Here is a 19605-nt window from a genome sequence, read left to right as displayed (position 1 = left end):
GCTGTAGAGGGGCAGGCAGCTGGCGTGGAGGCTGAGGCAGAGGATGGGCCAGCTCCCACGACTTTATATCTTCGGGCACCATTCAGCTGAGGGATAGTCAGGACCCAGAGAGAAAAATGTGCTTGGAGGGTGAACAGGGCTGTGGTCTAGGGCTTTAAATGGGAATCCAGGAGAGCGAGTGCACTGAGTCCTCCAGGGAGTGCTACAGGACAGGGGTCACAAACCCACACCTGTAGCTCAGAGCCAGAAAGGTAACGGATCAGACAGGGTGGGCACAAGGACAAGTTCACCAATCCTCTGCCAGGCAGAGAGTCAGCCAGGTAAGCACTGGGCCTGTCTCCCAGCCCAGGATGCACTGTCCCCATGGCAGAGACCACACAATGCAGGCTGCTAGGTGCTCTTGGCTCCCAGGGTTGGCCCAGGGGAAGTGGCAGCAGGTGCTGAGAAGGGCCTGAAGCGGGGACATAGACCAGGGTCACTGGAGGGGGGTTCTGCCCTGCACACATAGTCTGGGTGAATCTTCTGAGCTCTGGATCATGTGAATATGGCAAATCTATTTAAAATACTTAGAAAAATTTTCACAACTATCTGGGAATCCTTATTTGAAAAAATGGGATGGAGAAGCTACTCTAACAACATCTGCTTGGAAATACTCAATTTATTTGCAAATACCTGGTATTCCATTTCATCGCTTATTGCTGTCTTCAAGTCATCCTGTTTACTTATGATCTTCTGCAGCTAGGAAGAGGGCAAACAGGAATTCAGATGCAGGTCTACCGGATTTTTAAAAACAACCTAAAAGACAGATGCTAAGTTTCTATTATAAAATGTATACTAGTTATTTGTTAAATAATAAGTTATTTTTGCCTTATGATTCCTAATAGTTTTTTCCCCTTAGATCATACAAGAATCAAAGATGAAAATGGATATGCAAGTATTAATATTATTACGTTTATTACAATTTGGATCATCTTTTCTCCTAAGAAAGCTGGCTCACTTAATTCAGTCTAAAAGCGTCACATTAAGGTATAAAAACATCATGATTATCCTCATCTCCATGAGAATTTTTATTCTCTTCTCTTCCTATCTCCTCTATCTCTTCTCTATCTCCTCTCTTCTTTTTCTATCTCTGATGCTTCATGGACACATTTCAAGTACCCAGCTCTTAAAAAAGCTATTCATATCCTATAAATGTTCTCCCCTTGTCTCTTAATGCATTTATAAAGCATTAAAACAATTTAAAGGCCTACATCTTTCTACTAATTATGAAACTATCAATAGTACCTTAAGACTGAATACATTAAAAAAAAACCTACCTTTCAGAATCATTTGTACCAATTCTCACATGGAAAGCAAATTAAAACAAAAAAAGAATTAAAAAAAAAATTAAATGTAGACAAAATCTCATACTATGGATCCAAATCAATTAGGAGACAAACCTTTGCCCATTTTTTCCTAGGCTATTTCTTTGTTAGTATTGAAAAATGCTGCCACTAAATTGCAAATTATCTTAAATGCAGCTGCTTCTATGAGATTTGTTTTAGGCATATGGTGTATCTCTAGTTCTCTAAAGCCCTCAAACTTTTCAACATTCTCCCCTCCTCCCCCTCCCCCCCACTTATTTCAGGGAATAAAGCTGAAAAACTTTCATTTTATCCTTTATTTTTAAATTGACAACTGACATACTGCCAAGTTCAATGCCCAAACATTTCTTGCTTTGTTTCCCACACCTCCTAAGGTCTTCATTATGGCTTTCCTGATAGCTCAGTTGGTGAAGAATCCATCTGCAAGGCAGGAGACCCTGGTTTGATTTCTGGGTTGGGAAGATCCCCTGGAAAAGGGATAGGCTACCCACTCCAGTATTCTTGGGCTTCCCTTGTGGCTCAGCTGGTAAAGAATCCTGCAATGTGGGAGACCTGGGTTCGATCCCTGGGTTGGGAACATCCCCTGGAGAAGGGAAAGGCTACCCACTCCAGTATTCTGGCCTGAAGTATCCCATGGACTGTATAATCTATGGGGTCACAAAGAGTCAGACACAACGGAACAACGTTCGCTTCCACTTTTTCATGGAGAATTTCAGACACAGCAGAGACTCCTGTAACAACCCAACATACATGCATTATGTAGCCTTCACAGTTAGCTGCATCCAGCCATTCCTGGTCCAGCTGCACTTCTCCTACCCACTCCCTGCCCCACCTACCCCACCCCTTGCCCTACCCCACATCCTGAAGATAATCTCTTAGGCGCTTTCCCAGAAGCTTCTGGTTTCAGTTTTCATGCTTACATGTGTATCTCAAATACATTTTTGTGTACGGTGTGAGGGAGGGGTTGTGGCTAATGTTTTCCATGTATATATCCTATCCATTTGTTCTACTGTCATCTGTTGAAAAGACTTTGCTTTTCCCATTAACTGCTCTGGTGTCTTTACTGAAAATCAAGTGATCATGTAAGTGTGGACTCTATGCTCCATTATCAACCTGTCCATTCTTTGGGCAATGTCATAGTGTTGGTGTCACTGTTGCTCTGAAGTATCTTAAAGTCAAGCAGAGAGAGTCATTGGATTTGTTTTTGATGTGGGTCATGACCAGAGGACTAGGTGCTGCTCAAACGACTGTTCTAAGTGCTGGAACACAGTGGTCATGGACAGAGAGTGTCCCTGCTCTCACTGAGCTTAAGTTCTAATGGGCTAGAGGTAACCAACAAGCTAATGAACAAACAGGAGAATTTCAGACAGTGTCAAGTGCTGTGACCAGAAAAATCGGAGATACTGGGCAGGGGCTTCTATTAAGACTGGCTCCTTCTGGAGAGTTCTCTATGAGGACAGGGCATCTGGGTGGAGCTCTGAGTAACTAGCTATGAAAGGAATGGGGAAGTCCCTCTAGGCAGAGGAAGAAGAGTTTCTGGTAGAAACAGAGGTGCTTTGTTAGACCAAAAAAAAAGTATTTTTTCTTAACATTAGTGGTGAAAAAAGCCAGGAGGACACATTCAAACACACATTCTGAAAGTCTAAGAAAATACAGCCAAAATGACCAACTTCATACTGATCCATATTTTCAATTTCAGGCTGAAAATGAAGAAAAGTGTAACACATAGGTCAATTTAACTTATTTTTGCTTTCAGGACGGATCATGAGAATTTAAATTCTGGAGTAAGAATACTATTCCAGAATCAAGAAGAGTGAATTCTACTGAAGGTCTTTGCATTTAATATCTTGAGCAGGAATATGTAGCATTCTAAAATGATAACCTCACTGCATTAAAAGCACAGCCCTTCCCACCAGTGTGGGAGAAATGTGCAGTCAGAGGACCACCTAAGGAGAAATTCACACTAGTAAACAGACTTGTCATCAACCTATTGTTTAAAGAAATTGCACTAAAATCCTGGCACTCATCCCAATAAGCAGATGCACCATCTATCAAGGCAAAAGACTAAATTGGTTTACTATTACCGGCTTTGATCACTGGTGGTGGTGTTTGTTACTACCTGACAGAGTGGATACTGGCTATACTGGCTTATACACAGAGTGGCTATTTTACTCACTCTTGGGATGAAGCTGTGAACAATACACCAACCAACACAGCCAGGAGATCAGGATGGTAATAAGATAGGGGTGTACCACATCACACAAAAGTCATAAACTAAGAATTTTATATTTTGGGACATTTTCACAAGACTTTATACAAATCTATTACTTTCCATCTGCTGTTCCAAGTCAGTCTGTTATATTTATGTTTAGGGTATTAAAGCAATTTTCATTACTTTTCTAGCACTTATGGTGGGAAGAGCAACAAGTAAAATTCACTGGAGAAACATTCAGATAAGTTGGAAGAAGGAACAAACACACAAAATCCTGCCTTTTAAACTCTGCTTTTCTGACCTGGAAAGAGTTGTTGGTTCTTTCAATGAAATTTCAAGCAGAAGATGCTATATACCTAGGCTTCCTAATATAATGATCATGGAAATGAAATAATTATTCAAATAGTTAATATAAACATAGTTTTTTTCTCCTCTACACTGTTTAAGTCAACAAACTATCATGCTCCATGGGTTATCAAGTTTAGTGTTTTATTCCTGAGATCAGCACAAAGAACCTTTTACGGGCTTAGAAGGTTGAGCTTTATAAACTGGAAAAAAAAAAAAATCAGTGATGTATTCTAACATAATTTTTTTTCTTGTTTTCTTAATTCATGGAAATGCTAAGAATTTCCCAAACATATAAGAAAAAAATGTAGTGTTCAGAAAGTGGTTCTGTAAATTTAGAGTGTTCAAGTATTACATTAAAAAAAAGTACTTGGGAAAAGAAAAGTACTTGAAAAGCTTTAAGGTGAGTGTCCTCAAGATGAGATATGGTGATACAAGCAACTGGATGCTTCAAACAGGTGCAAACGGGATCCCTCAGGAAATCCCTGTAAGAAGAGCCCATCCATAGGCTTTGCAAATTTACTAAAATAATTGATTTTATGTATAAGAAACTCTCAAAAATTAGAAACAAAGGATATAGCAAGAAAGATCTTAAGCAGGGAATGCATTGATAAATCAGTTGGGATCCTGTGAAAATTAGATTTACAACTATTTCACATTTTTAGAAACCATGTGGGAGAGGGTGTACAGTAGGTGAATAAAGTGAAGGCCAAGACCGTGTGAGTGAGCAGGCAGTGAAGCCACAGGGGAGTGGCCCTGTCTTTCAGTTGAACATGCAGCCAGTGTCAGTAGCTGCTCAGTTATTTTAAAAAGTCTATTAACCTGGGCAATCATTTGAAAAAATAAGGATACCAACATAACAGATACTTAAGTAAGTAACATCCATTTTAGAACCAAAGATAAGTAGATAAGTAAAAAATTGTTGTTACATCCCACCAAAATAAAGAAAAATAAAACCTTAAGCCTTCATGAAGAATATGGGGGAAAATGAAAAAACCACAATAAGTATAAATTATTTGCAAATAATACTTATGCAAATTTTACTTATCTACATCCATTTTAGAACCTTTTCTTCAGAGTGAAGCCAATGACTGAAGTTGTTATTACTCTTGTATATAAAAGATAATTTATCATCTGCAGTTTTTAGTTTCATTTTCATTAAAGTGTAGCAAAAATACAAAGAAAAACAGGTGAAATTAATATCTCAGAATTATGACTTTATCACGTATTCCATATAAAAATAAAGGTACTTTACATTCCTTTCTCTTTTCTTCAAAATCCAGTGTGTATTTTACACAAGACATTCAGGTAATATAGTCATAGGAAATACAGGCACACCTTGTTTTATTGTGCTTTGTTGATTTTGTGTTTTTTTACAAATTGAAGATTTGTGGCAACCCTGCATTGTCAGATGATAGTTAGCATTTATTAGCAATAAAATATGTTTAAATTAAGGCATGTGCATTTTTTTTTGAGATATAATGCTATTCCACACTTAACAGACCACAATATAACTTCCACCTTCCCTAAAAAACTGAAATATTTGTGTGACTTGCTTTATTTTACTGAGATGATCTGGCCCACAACCCACAATTTCTCCAAAACCCACAATTTCTCCAGGGTGTACCTGTGCTTGATCTGTATTTAGGTTTCATATAAAAGCAAATAAAAAGTAAATAAAGGTAAAAATTAAAAAGTAGAGTCACATACTCAAGCTGTTTCAAACACAGTTGAGAATCTGCCAATACCTGAAGTGAATGTCAGTTTTTCAATGTAAGTTTTAAATGAACTAAAACTTAGAAACTCAGGTTTCTTAGTCACAGTTATTATTTCAAGGGTTTAACAGTCCCATGTGCTACTGGCTACTTAACTGAATGTAAGTTAAGTACAGACTCCCACTTTTATACATAATTTCAACAAGCTTTGTTCTCTCTCTTCCTATGACACTGGAGACTGGAAGAAAAGCACAGATGAGAGAGCTGAGGCATTTTCTCCATAAAGTGCTCCTCTAGATGAACACCGAGCTCTGCCTGGCACACTCCCCACTGTTTACGTGCACTGACGCATTTCTGAACGTTACTGCCAACTTCCTTGGAATGGAGTGAGATTTACTGCTGCCACGTAACACAGTTATGTATTGAGAAACATCATTTAAGCATATTTTCAGGTTTTCAATTATGAGCCTGCACAAATTCCTAGAAAATTCGCACCAATTTATACCTATTGTGGCTTTTTCATTTTCCCTCATATTCTTCATGAAGGTTTAAGGTTTTATTTTTCTTACTGTTTTTTGGTGGGATGTAACAACAATTTTTTACTTATCTATGAAGCCCTTTCTGTTGTATTATCATTTGCTGAAATCAAAAAAATAAAACTCTACAAAATGCAGGCACTTCAGCTCATTCCCTCTTCCACAATCTTATCCCCTGTTCTGTAACTGTTTCCTTAAGGGTGTATTACAGAAATTTTAGTATTTTTGAATGTATATAGAATTTTTGACACTTCATATGTTGGCAGTGGATATAATTTTCATCTTAATAGAAATGTAGAATTACCACGCAAGCCTTCAGGTGTTTTATGATAAACCAAAAATAACTAGAACCTACTTACCTTAAAAAATTCCTTTTTCTCAACCATCTCATCACCATCTGCATCCAGCATTTTAAATGCAACATGAAACCCAGAATGGGGTTCTGCAAGTGAAAAATGAATCATCACATAAACGTTGATGTATGTGCTGCTAAAGTGAGCATGTCATTACATACATGTTGGTGGAATGCAAGTATCTGAAGATCTACAGGTCCTCAAACTTGAAACAAGCCACCAGAAACAACACAAGTAAGCACCTAAAGTAAACAACAATCCCTTCTCAGGATGGATGACAATTCTCAAAGGCTGGTACGTGTCCATGGTGCGCTACTCTGCTGTTAGGTGTTCTGCACTTCAAAAGCAAAATCCAATTGAGAACTTCATTTATTTCTTCAGCTCTGCTAGAGGCTTTCCTATGTTCTTATATACCTTGGCTATTTTCACACTGATTGACATTTGTGCCATGTGCTCAGTATTGTCTGGCTGTTTGCGACCCTGTGGACTGTAGCCCGCCAGGCTCCTCTGTCCATGGGATTCTAAAGGCAAGTATACTGGAGTGGGTTGCCATTTCCTCCTCCAGGGGATCTTCCTAAGCCAGGATCGAACCCACATCTTGATTACTACTCTTTATTTCCCTTTCTCAGAGGAGGGTTTTGCAAGAACTATTTTGAAATAACTTTAGACTTACAGAAATACTGCAAAGCTGGTCCAGGGAGCTCTAAGGGGCCCTTCACCCAGCTTCCTCTAAAGTTAGCATCTTATGTAACCACAGGATATTTGTGAAAACTAAGAAATTCATGCTGGTGTAGCATTTTTAAACTAAACTACAGACTTTATTTGGACTTCATGTTTTTTCTATTCTAGGATCAAACACAAGAAAGCCTGTTGCATTTAGCTGCTATGTCCCCTTATCTCCTCTGAGCTCAGAAAGTTTCCTAATATTTCCTTGATTTTCATGACCTTGGCAGTTAGAGGAGAGTTACTGGTCAGGGATTCTGCAGAATGCCAGAGGAGGCATGTTTCATATTCCTACAAGAAGGCTGCATCTGACTCTGAGACAGCAGTGGGCGGATAACCTCACAGCAGTGCCGCCTTGCAGGCACAGGAACTGCGGCACCAGCGACATCCTTAACGATAGAAAAGTGAATCCAAACCTCCCGCACCGGGAGAGAGGATTCATATGATCGATAAGCAAGACTGGAGCACTTACTGGTGAGAATCGTGAGCAGGAAGAGATACTCAGTGTAGGAGATCAGCCCTGAAAGGGAGAAAACACCAATATCAGATAATCAGCTTTAGATGGTTTAGAAGTAACCAAACACATGCTTCTCGGAGCCTCCATCCGATCAAAACACACACATTTTTACTTTAAACTACCTCTTTCCTACAGCGGAAAGTTTTCTTAAGAGAGTCAAATATAGTGAAGTGAAGTCGCATAGTCATGTCCTGCTCTTTGCGACCCTGTGGACTGTAGCCCACCAGGCTCTTCCCTCCATGGGATTCTCCAGGCAAGAATACTGGAGTGGGTTGCCATTTCCTTCTCCAGGGGATCTTCCCAACCCAGGGATCGAACCCAGGTCTCTCGCACTGCAGGCAGACGCTTTAACCTCTGAGCCACTGAGGTTTATTAGGTCACTGTTACTAGGAATGAGGGGAATGGTCGCTGGCCAACAGGTAAATGTGTCCAGTGGAGGTTTCATCTGCATGTCACTTTGTGTAATTTCTACTTTTACTATTAATAGCATTTCAAGTGAAGCAAATTCACAAATTCAGGAGAATGCCAGAGATTTCAATACACCAGAAGTCAAACTATGTTTTTAAAATGAAGAAACTAATCTCTATAGCCGTAACTTGATTTTCATCTATAGGCTGTCCCTCACCATTTTCCCCCTTCAGTTTCAGCTTAACTGCTGAAGAAACCTGGTCCTTTGTCCTGTAAGGTTTAAGTGTCTAGAAGACTTTGTGAACTGCATCTTTTTGGTGTCATTCCACATGTTCCTCTAAGGTCTGTATTCTCGACAAACTGGTATTCAGATCCAGAGCTGAGCTGAGATTCAAGTTTGGCAGAAATTCTTTGGCAGAATTCTATACTGTGCTGTGTACTTTCACCAGGAGGCCAGAAGGCAAATGTTTACAGGAAATACTAAAAGCCACCAAGAGACGCAGACATTAAGTTATACAGGGTTTAAACAAAAGGTGAAGTCGTTTCCAGAGTTGAGATGATGGGAGAGTCACAGAGGAAGTAGTTCTAATCGTGGCCTTTGAACGACGGGTAGACCTGCATGCCAGGGTGGGGGAAGCGGAGGCATGTGCATAGGGGAGATGCAGCTGAAGTGAGCCAGGAGAAGCGAGGGCTTGTCTGCAAGCGTGTGCCTGCCGAAGAGACCCCAGGAAGTGCAGCGGCGGCCGGGTGGCTTGGAGATGAGGAAGGGAGTGGGTTGAGGGTGACAGTGCGGCACATCCTGCTGTGAAGGAGGACTGTCCCCAAGGGCTCCAGAGAGCACAGCTGATGCGGGGTGAGAGCCAAGCAGAGCAAGGTGGCTGAGGGTCTGACCACTCAGGTGGTCCACTGCTTCAGCTCATAGGCAACTTCAGGTATATATTTTAAATGCTCTCAATGACTTACAGGTTTTTTTATATCACCAACTTTTCTGATGTTTTTATTCTGAAGCAGGTGTACTTCCCTTTAATAAAAAAGCCCACAGTAAGTCTCTAGGTATTTTTTCCTAAAAACATTCAGTGTTTACATGAATGGAGAATAAATTAAGTGTGTTTTGTCATATCTCATACCTGAGAGAAATGCTCTAATCTTAGTTGAAGGATCAAAGTATTCCATCCCTTGGCAGCCTCAAAAAAAGTGAAGTGTTTTTTTTTTTTTTTCTTTCTGATTTTCAAAGGAACACAGCAATGTGAAAAAACCACCAGACTGATGGACTGAGCTGGGCTTGGTGCCAAAGGGGAACCTCAGCTTTCTTTTCTCGAGACACAGGTATGTGTCCTGTGTGTGGTGGAGGAGGGGGCTTTTCGAAAAAGAAACTTCCAGAGTCTTTCTTTGAAATACTGACTTAAATAAAATGCTTGAATAAACACAGTTGAGACAGTGTAAAAATAGCAGCCTACACTCTCAAGACAGATTATAGACAACACAGCTCTCCAACAGCATTCTAGGCAGCTGCCTCTGAAAATGCTTTTAAGGAAAACTGACACTTCTGAATATTTATAGGAGAAACAGTTTAATATATGTTTGTTATACTGAATGGTAAAATAAATGCTGTTAAATGGCAATGTTTCAAAACTGCATGTCAAATAGAAATTTTAAATAATTTACATTAAAAAATTTATTAAAGAATCTTTAAGAGCCACTAGTCTCAAGAGGTGATTAAGTTCTATTAGTTACCATGCTTCTCAACAAACATTTTAAATTTGGAATCATTGAAAAATACGACCTGCTACTGAAAGCAATTTTGAGAACTCTGTTCCCCAAAAAGAAATTACTACGTGAATCACAGGAACATATTTGTATCTTACAATATATCTTATAATTTATATTCAGTATATCCCTGAGGATGGCATTATGTTAAGAATTCTGCTCAGTTTTAAAAAATACATAATAACTTATAATCTACTTTTCTTTATAATAATGCCTGGAGGTGGACTATTTTCTTACTTCAAAAAGCTGTAGTACACTAGCAAAAGTACATTATCTTTTGCTAGTTACAGTATAATAAACATTTTGAGTTTTTTTAGGTGGTAAAATAGAATATTTTAAATTGCTCCAAATGTAGCTAAATTTTACATTCTGATTTTCAAATGACTTCATTCGTATCAACAAAGGGGTATATCTGGAAAAAGGTGTAGCTGTTGAATCTTTCCTATAAAACGTTCAGCGCTTTTTAAGTTGGAATGTGCATTTCAACTCATGTATTTCAGAGAAAAACAACAACAAAAAAAAACTGGTTAGTCCTTCTCTCATGACTTTTTCTTGTTCTGTTTCCTGTTAGCTTCTCTAAGAGATGGGAGAGGCGAGGATGAATTCAATCAATATTTAGGAGGCAAAATTAGAAAGATGTCTGTTTGACTGCCTATGAAGGATGGGAGGACAAAGAGAAAGAGCTCAAAGCTGTTTCTAGGTTCCAGTGAGCAGCACTAAAGGCCAGGAGTGAAAGTAGCTCAGTCATGTCCGTCTCTTTGTGACCCCATGGACTGTAGCATGCCAGGCTCCTCTGTCCATGGAATTCTCCAGGCAAGAATGCTGGAGTGGGAGGCCATTCCCTTCTCCAGAGGATATTCCCAATCCAGGGATTGAAGCCAGGTCTCCCGCACTGCGCGCAGATTCTTTACTGTCTGAGCCACCAGGGAAGGCAACGGTCAACAGAGCCTGGGGTACGGGCGCTCACTCCTGGAGAAGTGGCAGCACTTGGCGAGGGCAGTTGTTCTCACTAGGCCTGTTCACGCTCCTTCCCATTCCTTACCACCATGCGGCTCTGCTTACCTTCCTTGTTGCCAGCCAGTTCCACTCCTTACTGTTGGCTGTTTTTAGGACACCCCCGCGTGGATGGCAGGAAGTGAGGTTTCTGTGCCTCCAGTCACTGCCCAGCACGCCTCCTCTCCCACTCTGATGTGAGTGCTGTCATCCTATTCTACCGTCACCTAGCCTCCCCCACCCTTTAAAGCCCCTCAGCTCCCTCCGCCCAGACAGCTTTCTCACAACATCCCACCCACACCCCACTGCTCTCAGGATAGGCCCAGACTCCCTCTCTCACCCCCGGAGTGGGTCAGGTCCGCTCACTCTGGCTCATGCCCAGCTGCCCTCACGACCACAGCCCACTTGCCAAACAGCCTCTGTCCTCTGCTGATACGCCTGCAGCTGGTCTTTCTTCCCCCTTCCTAACTCAACCCACCACACGTCCTGCTTCCACCAAAATGCTGCTGTGGATGCTCCAAAATCCCCCTCCTCAGGAAACGCCTTCGGCTGAGCCCTGATGCACCTGAGAACTGGTCCTCCGCTAAGGACAGTGGCAGGCCCACCCTGCATGGAATGAGAGCTGGTCCTCCGCCAAGAAGGACCACCCCCCTACCCCCGCCCACTTCACAGAACCCCATACACTCGAGAGAGGCCTCCAGTCCCTTTATTCAACACAGAGCAAGACCCCCTTGGCCTCCATCCCCCAGGGCTTTCAGCTCACACCAGACGCCCTTCTCCGTGTTCTGCCTCCAGGATCCAACCCAGTGCTACACCTGCCCTCGCCCTCCCCCTAGGACCACAGCCCAGCCTGCTCTCAGTGACGACCCTTCCTGGCTCCGGCTTGGGCGGGTTCTCTGACAAGGCCTCCATATTCTCTCCGAGGCCTTCTCTTCATACTTGAGATGCTCTGCCTCATCCTTTCCCCAAGCTTAATAAAACTGATGTTTAAATACTTTTTCTATAATTGCTCAAAGAGTTTGTAAAAATTACTTCCAATGTAATGAGTACTTTATTATGATTTTTAAAAATCTATTAAATAACAGTGTTATAACATCCTCTCTGTAGATTCTCTAATATATATTCTCCAATTTATAGGTGCAAACCTCATAACTCCTTAATAATGTTAAGTAAAATGCAACTGGAATTTTAACAACAAACCAGAGTTACCTTTATCGCCGAGGTCTCTAAAGAAAGTTGATCCACAACCAGCTTTTTTGATTCCTGCTAGTGTGTCCTCGATATCCTTTAAATACACATATTATAAATCTTTCATAAATGAAATAATTTATAAAAATTAATTTTCCATCTTAAAAAAAAAGAGAGATCTCCCCTCCATTGCTTACCTTATCTGTCAGCCTCTTGACAGAACTTTTACCTATAGCAAAGAGGAAATATTATTGAGTGCCCATATATTATAATACCTTGGTAAAACTCAGCTTCCATTAAGAGAGAAAACTGCTCGAAAGACAAAACAAGTTTATAAAAAATATGTCTGGCAATTTTAGCTAAGATCTTTAAACAGAAGTTACAAGCCAGAGAACTCGAGACATGAACACTGCAGTTGTGTGTCAGACTCATCCTCACTGTCACTGCGCTCCAGACACATGGGGTCTTCTAACTGCCTCTGACCCATCATAGCTGTCCAAGAGAAATAAATCTGTGCCAAACACAAATGCTTTCCTTACATGATTATTAAAATCTGTCTCCTTTTGCTTTAATTCATTATAAACATATACACACATGTTTCAGAATGCTACCTTTTAAACTTTGAAAAGTCCTTAAGTTCACAGCTCCCCAGTCAGATCTAAAGGCTGCCCAACACGGCTGTTCATTCTAAAGTGATGTTACTGTTAACAGTTTCCTACTAGGTAACAGATTAAAACTCAGGCTTTTAACCATCTTCTTTAGACTGACCTCATTTTCTCTCATTTACTGTAAATTCTAAAGCAATCACATTGCTTGTTTGGTTGAAGACTTTTTCTGAAGACAGCCTCAAGCCATTTTACACATCCAGAACACTGAAAAGTACGTTGTTTATTTTATTTCTTCTGTAAGCTATGTGCGTCACTAAGTTCCTTTCTTGTTCTCAAAATTATCTTATCTATAAAGGTCCTTCAGGACAATTACAAGTGTATGAGAATTCACAAGACAGGTTAAAAACAATAATACCTTTAGACGTGCCCTTTTGCAGTTTGGGATGCTTACATTTGGATTATAAATCTACTGGGGACAAATTCTATTATCTATTGTTAATAAATCACCAAGATTTTATTTTTGCATTAATAACCCAAAAACACTAGTTGTGAATATGACTATATAAACTTCAGAAACACCTATGACCATGTTGGTAAGCTTGCTGCTGCTGCTGCTGCTGCTAAGTCGCTTAAGTCATGTCCGATTGTGACCCCATAGACGGCAGCCCACCAGGCTCCCCTGTCCGTGGGATTCTCCAGGCAAGAGCACTGGAGTGGGTTGCCATTTCCTTCTCCAATGCATAGAAGTGAAAAGTGAAAGTGAAGTTGCTCAGTCATGTCCGACCCTCAGTGACCCCATGGACTGCAGCCTTCCAGGCTCCTCCGTCCATGGGATTTTCCAGGCAACAGTAGTGGAGTGGGGTGCCATTGCCTCCTCCAGTTGGTAAGCTTAGGAACCACTATTTTGGAATGATTGTTTGCTGCTGATAAACTAGTAAGTGTTACCCAATGACAACCAGATTTTAATGCTGGTCTATTATAACATGAGATCATCAAACATACAAACGCTCCCCGTTATTTCATGTTCACTACAAGTTCTGCTTGGTACTTGTATAGGTATTTGATTATCAAAAATGGAGAAACCATGTACTTAATGAACGTCTCTTGCAAAAATTTTTTCAAAACGGTATCACTAATTAGAAAATGGTAAAGAAATTATCTTGGCTGACAAAAAGTTTGGGGTACATTCTGTTACAAAAAATTCATTTTCAGGTTAAAAAGAAAAGGCAGAGCTCCTAGTAGAATATGTAGTCTCACTTCCTTTCTCTTAAGTCATGAACACTTCTCTGAGTCAGAGAGGGGACTGTGGTGTTTTACACCCAGGATGCTCTGCTGGGGTTTCTTTAGCGCCTCTCACCCAGACTGCTGGGTTTTACACCCTTTACTTATGGGCTCCTCCAGGAGAGAGATCGGGCATCAGAGTAAGAGATGCAAAGTCTGATGTACATGAGGGGCATGACCACTCTCCATCTGACAGCAGCAACCACACAGGGACACAGGAAATTCAGTGCGATACAAGGATTCCTTTTCTGGCAGTCCTCTTCCCCCACTTTTTAAAAATGGAGGTAGAGTTCATGCACAGTATTAGTCTCAGATATATACCACAGTGATTAATAATTTTCATAAGATATTGGCTATATTCCCTGTGCTGCACAGTGTATGTTCTTGTAGCTTATTTTATACAGAGTACTTCGGACCTCTTAACCCTCTACCCCCATCTTGCCCCTCCCTGCTGCCCTTGCCCCACTGGTAACCACTAGTGTGTCCTCTGTACCTGTGAGTCTGTTCCTTTTTTGTTACATTGCTTTATTTTTTAGATCTTCATATAAGTGATGACATAATAGTATTTGTCTTTCTCTGATTTATTTCACTAAGCACAATACCCTCCAGGTCCATCAATACTACTGCAAAAGGCAAAAGTTCATTGTTTTTTTATAGCTGAGTAGTACTTCACTGTATGTATATGCCATATCTTCGTCCTTTCATCTACTAACGGACACTCGGGTTGCTTCCATGTCCTGGCTATTGTAAATAGTGCTGCTACATGTGCACAGATCTTTTCAAATTAGTTTCTTTCTTCTTTGGATACATGCCCAGGAGGAGTGGGGTTGCTGGATCATATGGCAGTTCTATTTTTATTTTTTTTGAGGAGTCTACTGTTTTCCACAGTGTCTGCATCAATTTACATTCCCACCAACAGCGTATGAGGGTTCCCTTTCCTTGACAGCATTCGTTATTTGTGTTCTTTTTGAGGGTGGCCACTCTGATTGGTGGGAGGTGATACCTAATTGCGGTTTTGATTTGCATTTCTGTGATGATGAGCAATGTTGAGCATCTTTCCATATGCCTGTTGGCCATCTGCATGTCTTCTCTGGAAAAATGTCTATTTAGGTCTCCTGTCCCTTTTTCCTTTTTCCCTTGAGATTGAGCTGAATGAGCTATTTATATATTTTTGATATTAACCCCTAATCAGTCATACTATTTGTTAATATTTTCACACACATACAGAATTCATTCTTACTGTTTTCATAGCTATTTCATACATATTCATGTTCTCATATAAAACAACAGACAAAAAGACAGATTCAGAGGTGAGGCTGTAGTGCTTTGTGGTACGAGTGTGAAAGGATGGAAAGTCCATGGTGGCTTTTCTGGGCAGGGAGGGATAAATCTTCAAGCACTACAATGGAATTTTGGCTCAAGAAGCAGAACGTTCTAAAAGCCTCCACCTACTCTGGAGATTCCAGCACGTGGTTTTCACTGTTTACAGAGACTTCTGAAGTTGAAAACCAGGAACAAGCACACCATGTTACAGGCAAACAGCCATTTTCATACTTAAAATAAGTAAAACTGCATTACTACATATTAAGTACAGTTACAGGTCAAATAAATCTTTGCCAAAATAAAGTTATTTGATAGCCATAACTATGAAAACATTGCTAATGGTACCTAATTCAACTTCATTTTGCTAGAGATCTGCAGACTCTCGACACATAAATATCAGACAACAGAGACACTTACATTGTTTCATACTTTTTGCATAAGTACATGGAAGAGCTCTGGCATCAATATCAGGATTGGCGTTAAGAGCTGATTACTCCAACACTTGCTTGAATTCAGTCCCAGCAATGATGGAAATCATTGCATTGCATGCAATTTCACAGAATCTCATACTTAGAATGCTTTTACAAAGGCCATCAGAAGAATAGTAATGTGCTTTGGGCTTAGATTATAAAAAGAGTCATGTTTTAAAGATTTCATTTCATTTATTTCATTTCACACTCATCTCTTCTTTTTAATGATTCCTTTTTACATCATTCAGAGAACAATAAGAAAGCTGATGAAAAGCTTAAGAGTGTCTAAAGACTGTAAGGGTGGAGGGAAACTGACCTTCTTGAATATTCTCCCAAGGAGGAGAAATCTGTCTTTAAAGAAAAAAGAAAAAAACAAAAAACCATGGTCGATGGGCTTTAAAACCTGCTCTTCTCACACTGGAAAATGCCTCCTTTCCAGTCAGGCTGGGGTTGAGGGTGGTCGTGTGCCAGGGGACAGATGAAAGTTTTGCCCACCTGCAGCTTGACAGCTACAGACATGGTTCTCGGGCCCATCTGGGGGACGGGTATGCACGTGTGTCCACAAGAAGGCCTGCAGGGGAGAGCGTGTTTCCGTGGGTGGATGGCATGGTGCTCGATGCCACCAGGGCAGACAGCGCTCACGGCCCAGTCTTGCCCACGTGCTGACTCTGCTCCACTTCAGGGTGGGGAAGGAGACTTCTCAGTGAGGCCTTGGAAGACCAAAGAGCCACTATTTGGAAAGTGAATTTATCAGAAGCTTTACGTATTGAAGACTTCTGCACTGGCTCTTACAAATCAGCTCACTTTTCTGATAGAATTGCACTAGGTGAAAATGTTTTGGTTTAGAACCAACATGAGGAAAGCATATAGAGAGTCACGTTTTTATTATTTTAGTCTCTCCATTTTTTGTACAGTATAATAATTTTTAAATATTTTAAACTGGCAACAAGGATTAGTTTTATATATATATTTTTTTATGCTTTACTGCGACATTTTACATACCACAGAATCCATCTATTGAAACTGTATAGCTCAGTGGTGTTTAGTATATTCAGAGTATATTATATTAGAATATAGTATATTCAGAGTGGTACAACCATCACCACCATCTAATTTCAGAATGTTTTCATCAGGCCCCCAAAAGAATGAAAACTCATTAGCAGTCACTCTCCTGCCCCTACTTCTGGGCAACCACTAACCTACTTCCTGTCTCTGTAGACTTGCCTGTTCCGGACACTTCATATACAGGGAATCAAGCCATGTGTGGTCTTTGAGACTGGCCTCTCCCATCCAGCATGACCTGCTCAAGGTTCACGTGTGCTGCCGTGTGCGTCAGCAGGCAGACCTCGAGGAGTGTGGGCTCAGTGCTCAGCGCCCTTTGCCTCTACTATAAGGACATGACATCTTTCACGGCACTTTCACAGGTGTCCTTTAACTATTCCTCAAACTTGCTGATCAAAATGATCACCTGGGAGTGTTTGTTAAAAATATGGGAATATAGGACAGGCAGCCAGATATGGACGAGAGGGTATTACTGATTCCACGGCCCTATCTCAGACCTTCTAAATCAAAATCATGAGGGGAGACGGGAAGGACTTGAAATTTCAGCAAAAGGCTCTCTCTGAATTTACTATCAAGTAAGCTTGGGGAATTCTGTCATTATCTCTGATCAGAGAGAATGAAATGGTACCCAAAATAACAGAGGGGGAAACAACCTCAGAGATGTGGAAACTCAGCCCCAAATCAAATAGCTTCAATAGTGGCAAAGATAAAAAGGATCTCTTTTACCTGCAACAATTTTAAAATTTAAGATTCATTTGTAGAATTTCAAAAGTCTTAAGATAAATCCACCAAGACACACACTCACCCAGCAACTCTGGCACATGCAACATAATAAATTCTACAGTCGCCCTAATTACAGCCCTTTTCAGAGTCAACTGTTAATGCCAATGGGTTGATCTTAATTTGGATTATTTATACCCTTATGTATTTATGTGCAACAAAATCTATGTTGAAGTATAAGTGAAGGCACAAAGTGTACAGAGTCCAGAAAGATAAACACCAGGTAAAAATAAGTTTAGGGGCTAATAAATTTCAGATTGGTGTATTTCTTTCTGTTTATACATGAGGATCATGGGTCACTGGGTTGGCTCTGTGTTTCCTTGTTTTTCTGTTCACCATGATCCACAGGAATGCAATAGAGATTATTATCCTTCTTATCCACGATGAAAAATGAAGATGAAGTACATCATATGCTTAAAGGATGTTTTATTCAGCCTTCAAAATTACTCAATTCTTGATCTAGTTAAATGCCTTCTGATAGAGCTTAATTGCATTCCAATGAAAAATAAAGTGGAAACATTATAAAAACCTAAGTTGGTTGAATCAAAGGCTGCATAAAAACAAGAAAGAAAAAAAAACATGTAAACTTTAAACTTCATTAAAACAACCTGGACTATGACTAAACCCAGGTAAAATAAAACTTGGGAAAATTCTTTTGTTTTTAAACTTTTTATTTTATACTGGGGTATAGCTGATTAAGTGGATTAAGGCTTCCCAGGTGGCTCAGTGGTTAATAATCTGCTTGCTAATGCAAGACATATAGGAGATATGGGTTCGGTCCCTGGGTTGGGAAGATCCTCTGGAGTAGGAAATGGCAACCCACTCCAGTATTATTGCCTGGAAAATCCCATGGACAAAGGAGTCTGGTGGGCTACAGTCCACAGGGTGGCAAAGAGTCGGACATGACTGAGTATGCATGCACTCAGAGCTGATTAACAATGTTGTGATAGTTTCAGGTGAACAGTGAAGGGACTCAGCCACACATACACATGTATCCATTCTCCTCCAAACTCCCCTCCCGTCCAGACTGCCACATAACGTTGAGCAGAGTTCCGCATGCTATACAGTGCGTCCTTACTGGTTACCCATTTTAAATATAGCAGTGTGTACACGTCCATCCCAAACTCCCTAACTTATCCCTCCCCTACAACCGTAAGTTCATTCTCTGTGAGTCTCTTTCTGTTTTGTAAGTTCTTTGTATTATTTCTTTTTAGAGTTCATATATAAGGGATGTCATATGATATTCCTATCTGACTACTGCACTCAGTATGACAGTCTCTAGGTCCATCCATGTTGCTGCAGATGGCATGACTTCATTCTTTTCATGGCTCTGTAACAGTCCATCGTCTATATGTACCACATCTTCTTTATGCGTTCCTCTGTTGATGGACATTCAGGTTGCTTCCATGTCCGGGCTATAGTAAGCAGTGCTGCAATGAATACTAGGGTGCATGTATCCTTTCAGATCATGTTTTTCTCTGGATATACGCTCAGGAGTGGGATTGCAGTGTCACATGGTGGCTCTAGTTTTAGTTTTTAAAGGTGCCCCCATACTGTTGTCCATAGTGGTGTACCAATTTACATTCCTACCAATAGTGTAGGGTATTCCCTTCTCTCCACACCCTCTCCAGCATTTATTGTTTGTGGATTTTTTGATGATGGCCTTTCTGGCTGGTGTGAGGTGACACCTTGTTGTAGTTTTGATTTGCATTTTTCTAATGATTAGTGATATTGGGCATCTTTTTATGTGCCTTTTGGCCATCTGTATGTCTTCTTTAGAGAAATGTCTATTTAGATCTGCCCATTTTTTGATTGGGTTGTTTTTTTGATATTGAGCTGTTTACGTATTTTGGAGATTAATCCCTTGTTGGTTGCATTGTTTGCAAATATTTTCTCTCATTCTGTATGTTGCCTTTTTGTTCTGTTCATGGTTCATGGTGTGTTTGCACATACAACACAG

The 19605-nt window shown here is 40.4% G+C and overlaps 1 protein-coding gene across 1 annotated transcript in view; it reads right to left on the bottom strand.

The window, feature by feature from the left end:
* MICU2 (mitochondrial calcium uptake 2) overlaps positions 1–19605 on the bottom strand; it is a 52236-nt gene that overhangs the window by 7729 nt on the left and 24902 nt on the right. Inside the window, exons 3-7 of the mRNA XM_052650131.1 lie at positions 12319–12350; positions 12143–12218; positions 7721–7768; positions 6532–6614; positions 673–738 (exon numbers count right to left, since the gene is read on the bottom strand). Of these exons, the coding sequence (XP_052506091.1) occupies positions 673–738; positions 6532–6614; positions 7721–7768; positions 12143–12218; positions 12319–12350 (305 nt within the window). The remainder of the gene's footprint in view (positions 1–672; positions 739–6531; positions 6615–7720; positions 7769–12142; positions 12219–12318; positions 12351–19605) is intronic.

Source organism: Budorcas taxicolor, chromosome 12 (genome assembly GCF_023091745.1).
Source record: "Budorcas taxicolor isolate Tak-1 chromosome 12, Takin1.1, whole genome shotgun sequence".
Taxonomy (NCBI): domain Eukaryota; kingdom Metazoa; phylum Chordata; class Mammalia; order Artiodactyla; family Bovidae; genus Budorcas; species Budorcas taxicolor.
This window is presented reverse-complemented; position numbering and strand designations above follow the sequence as displayed.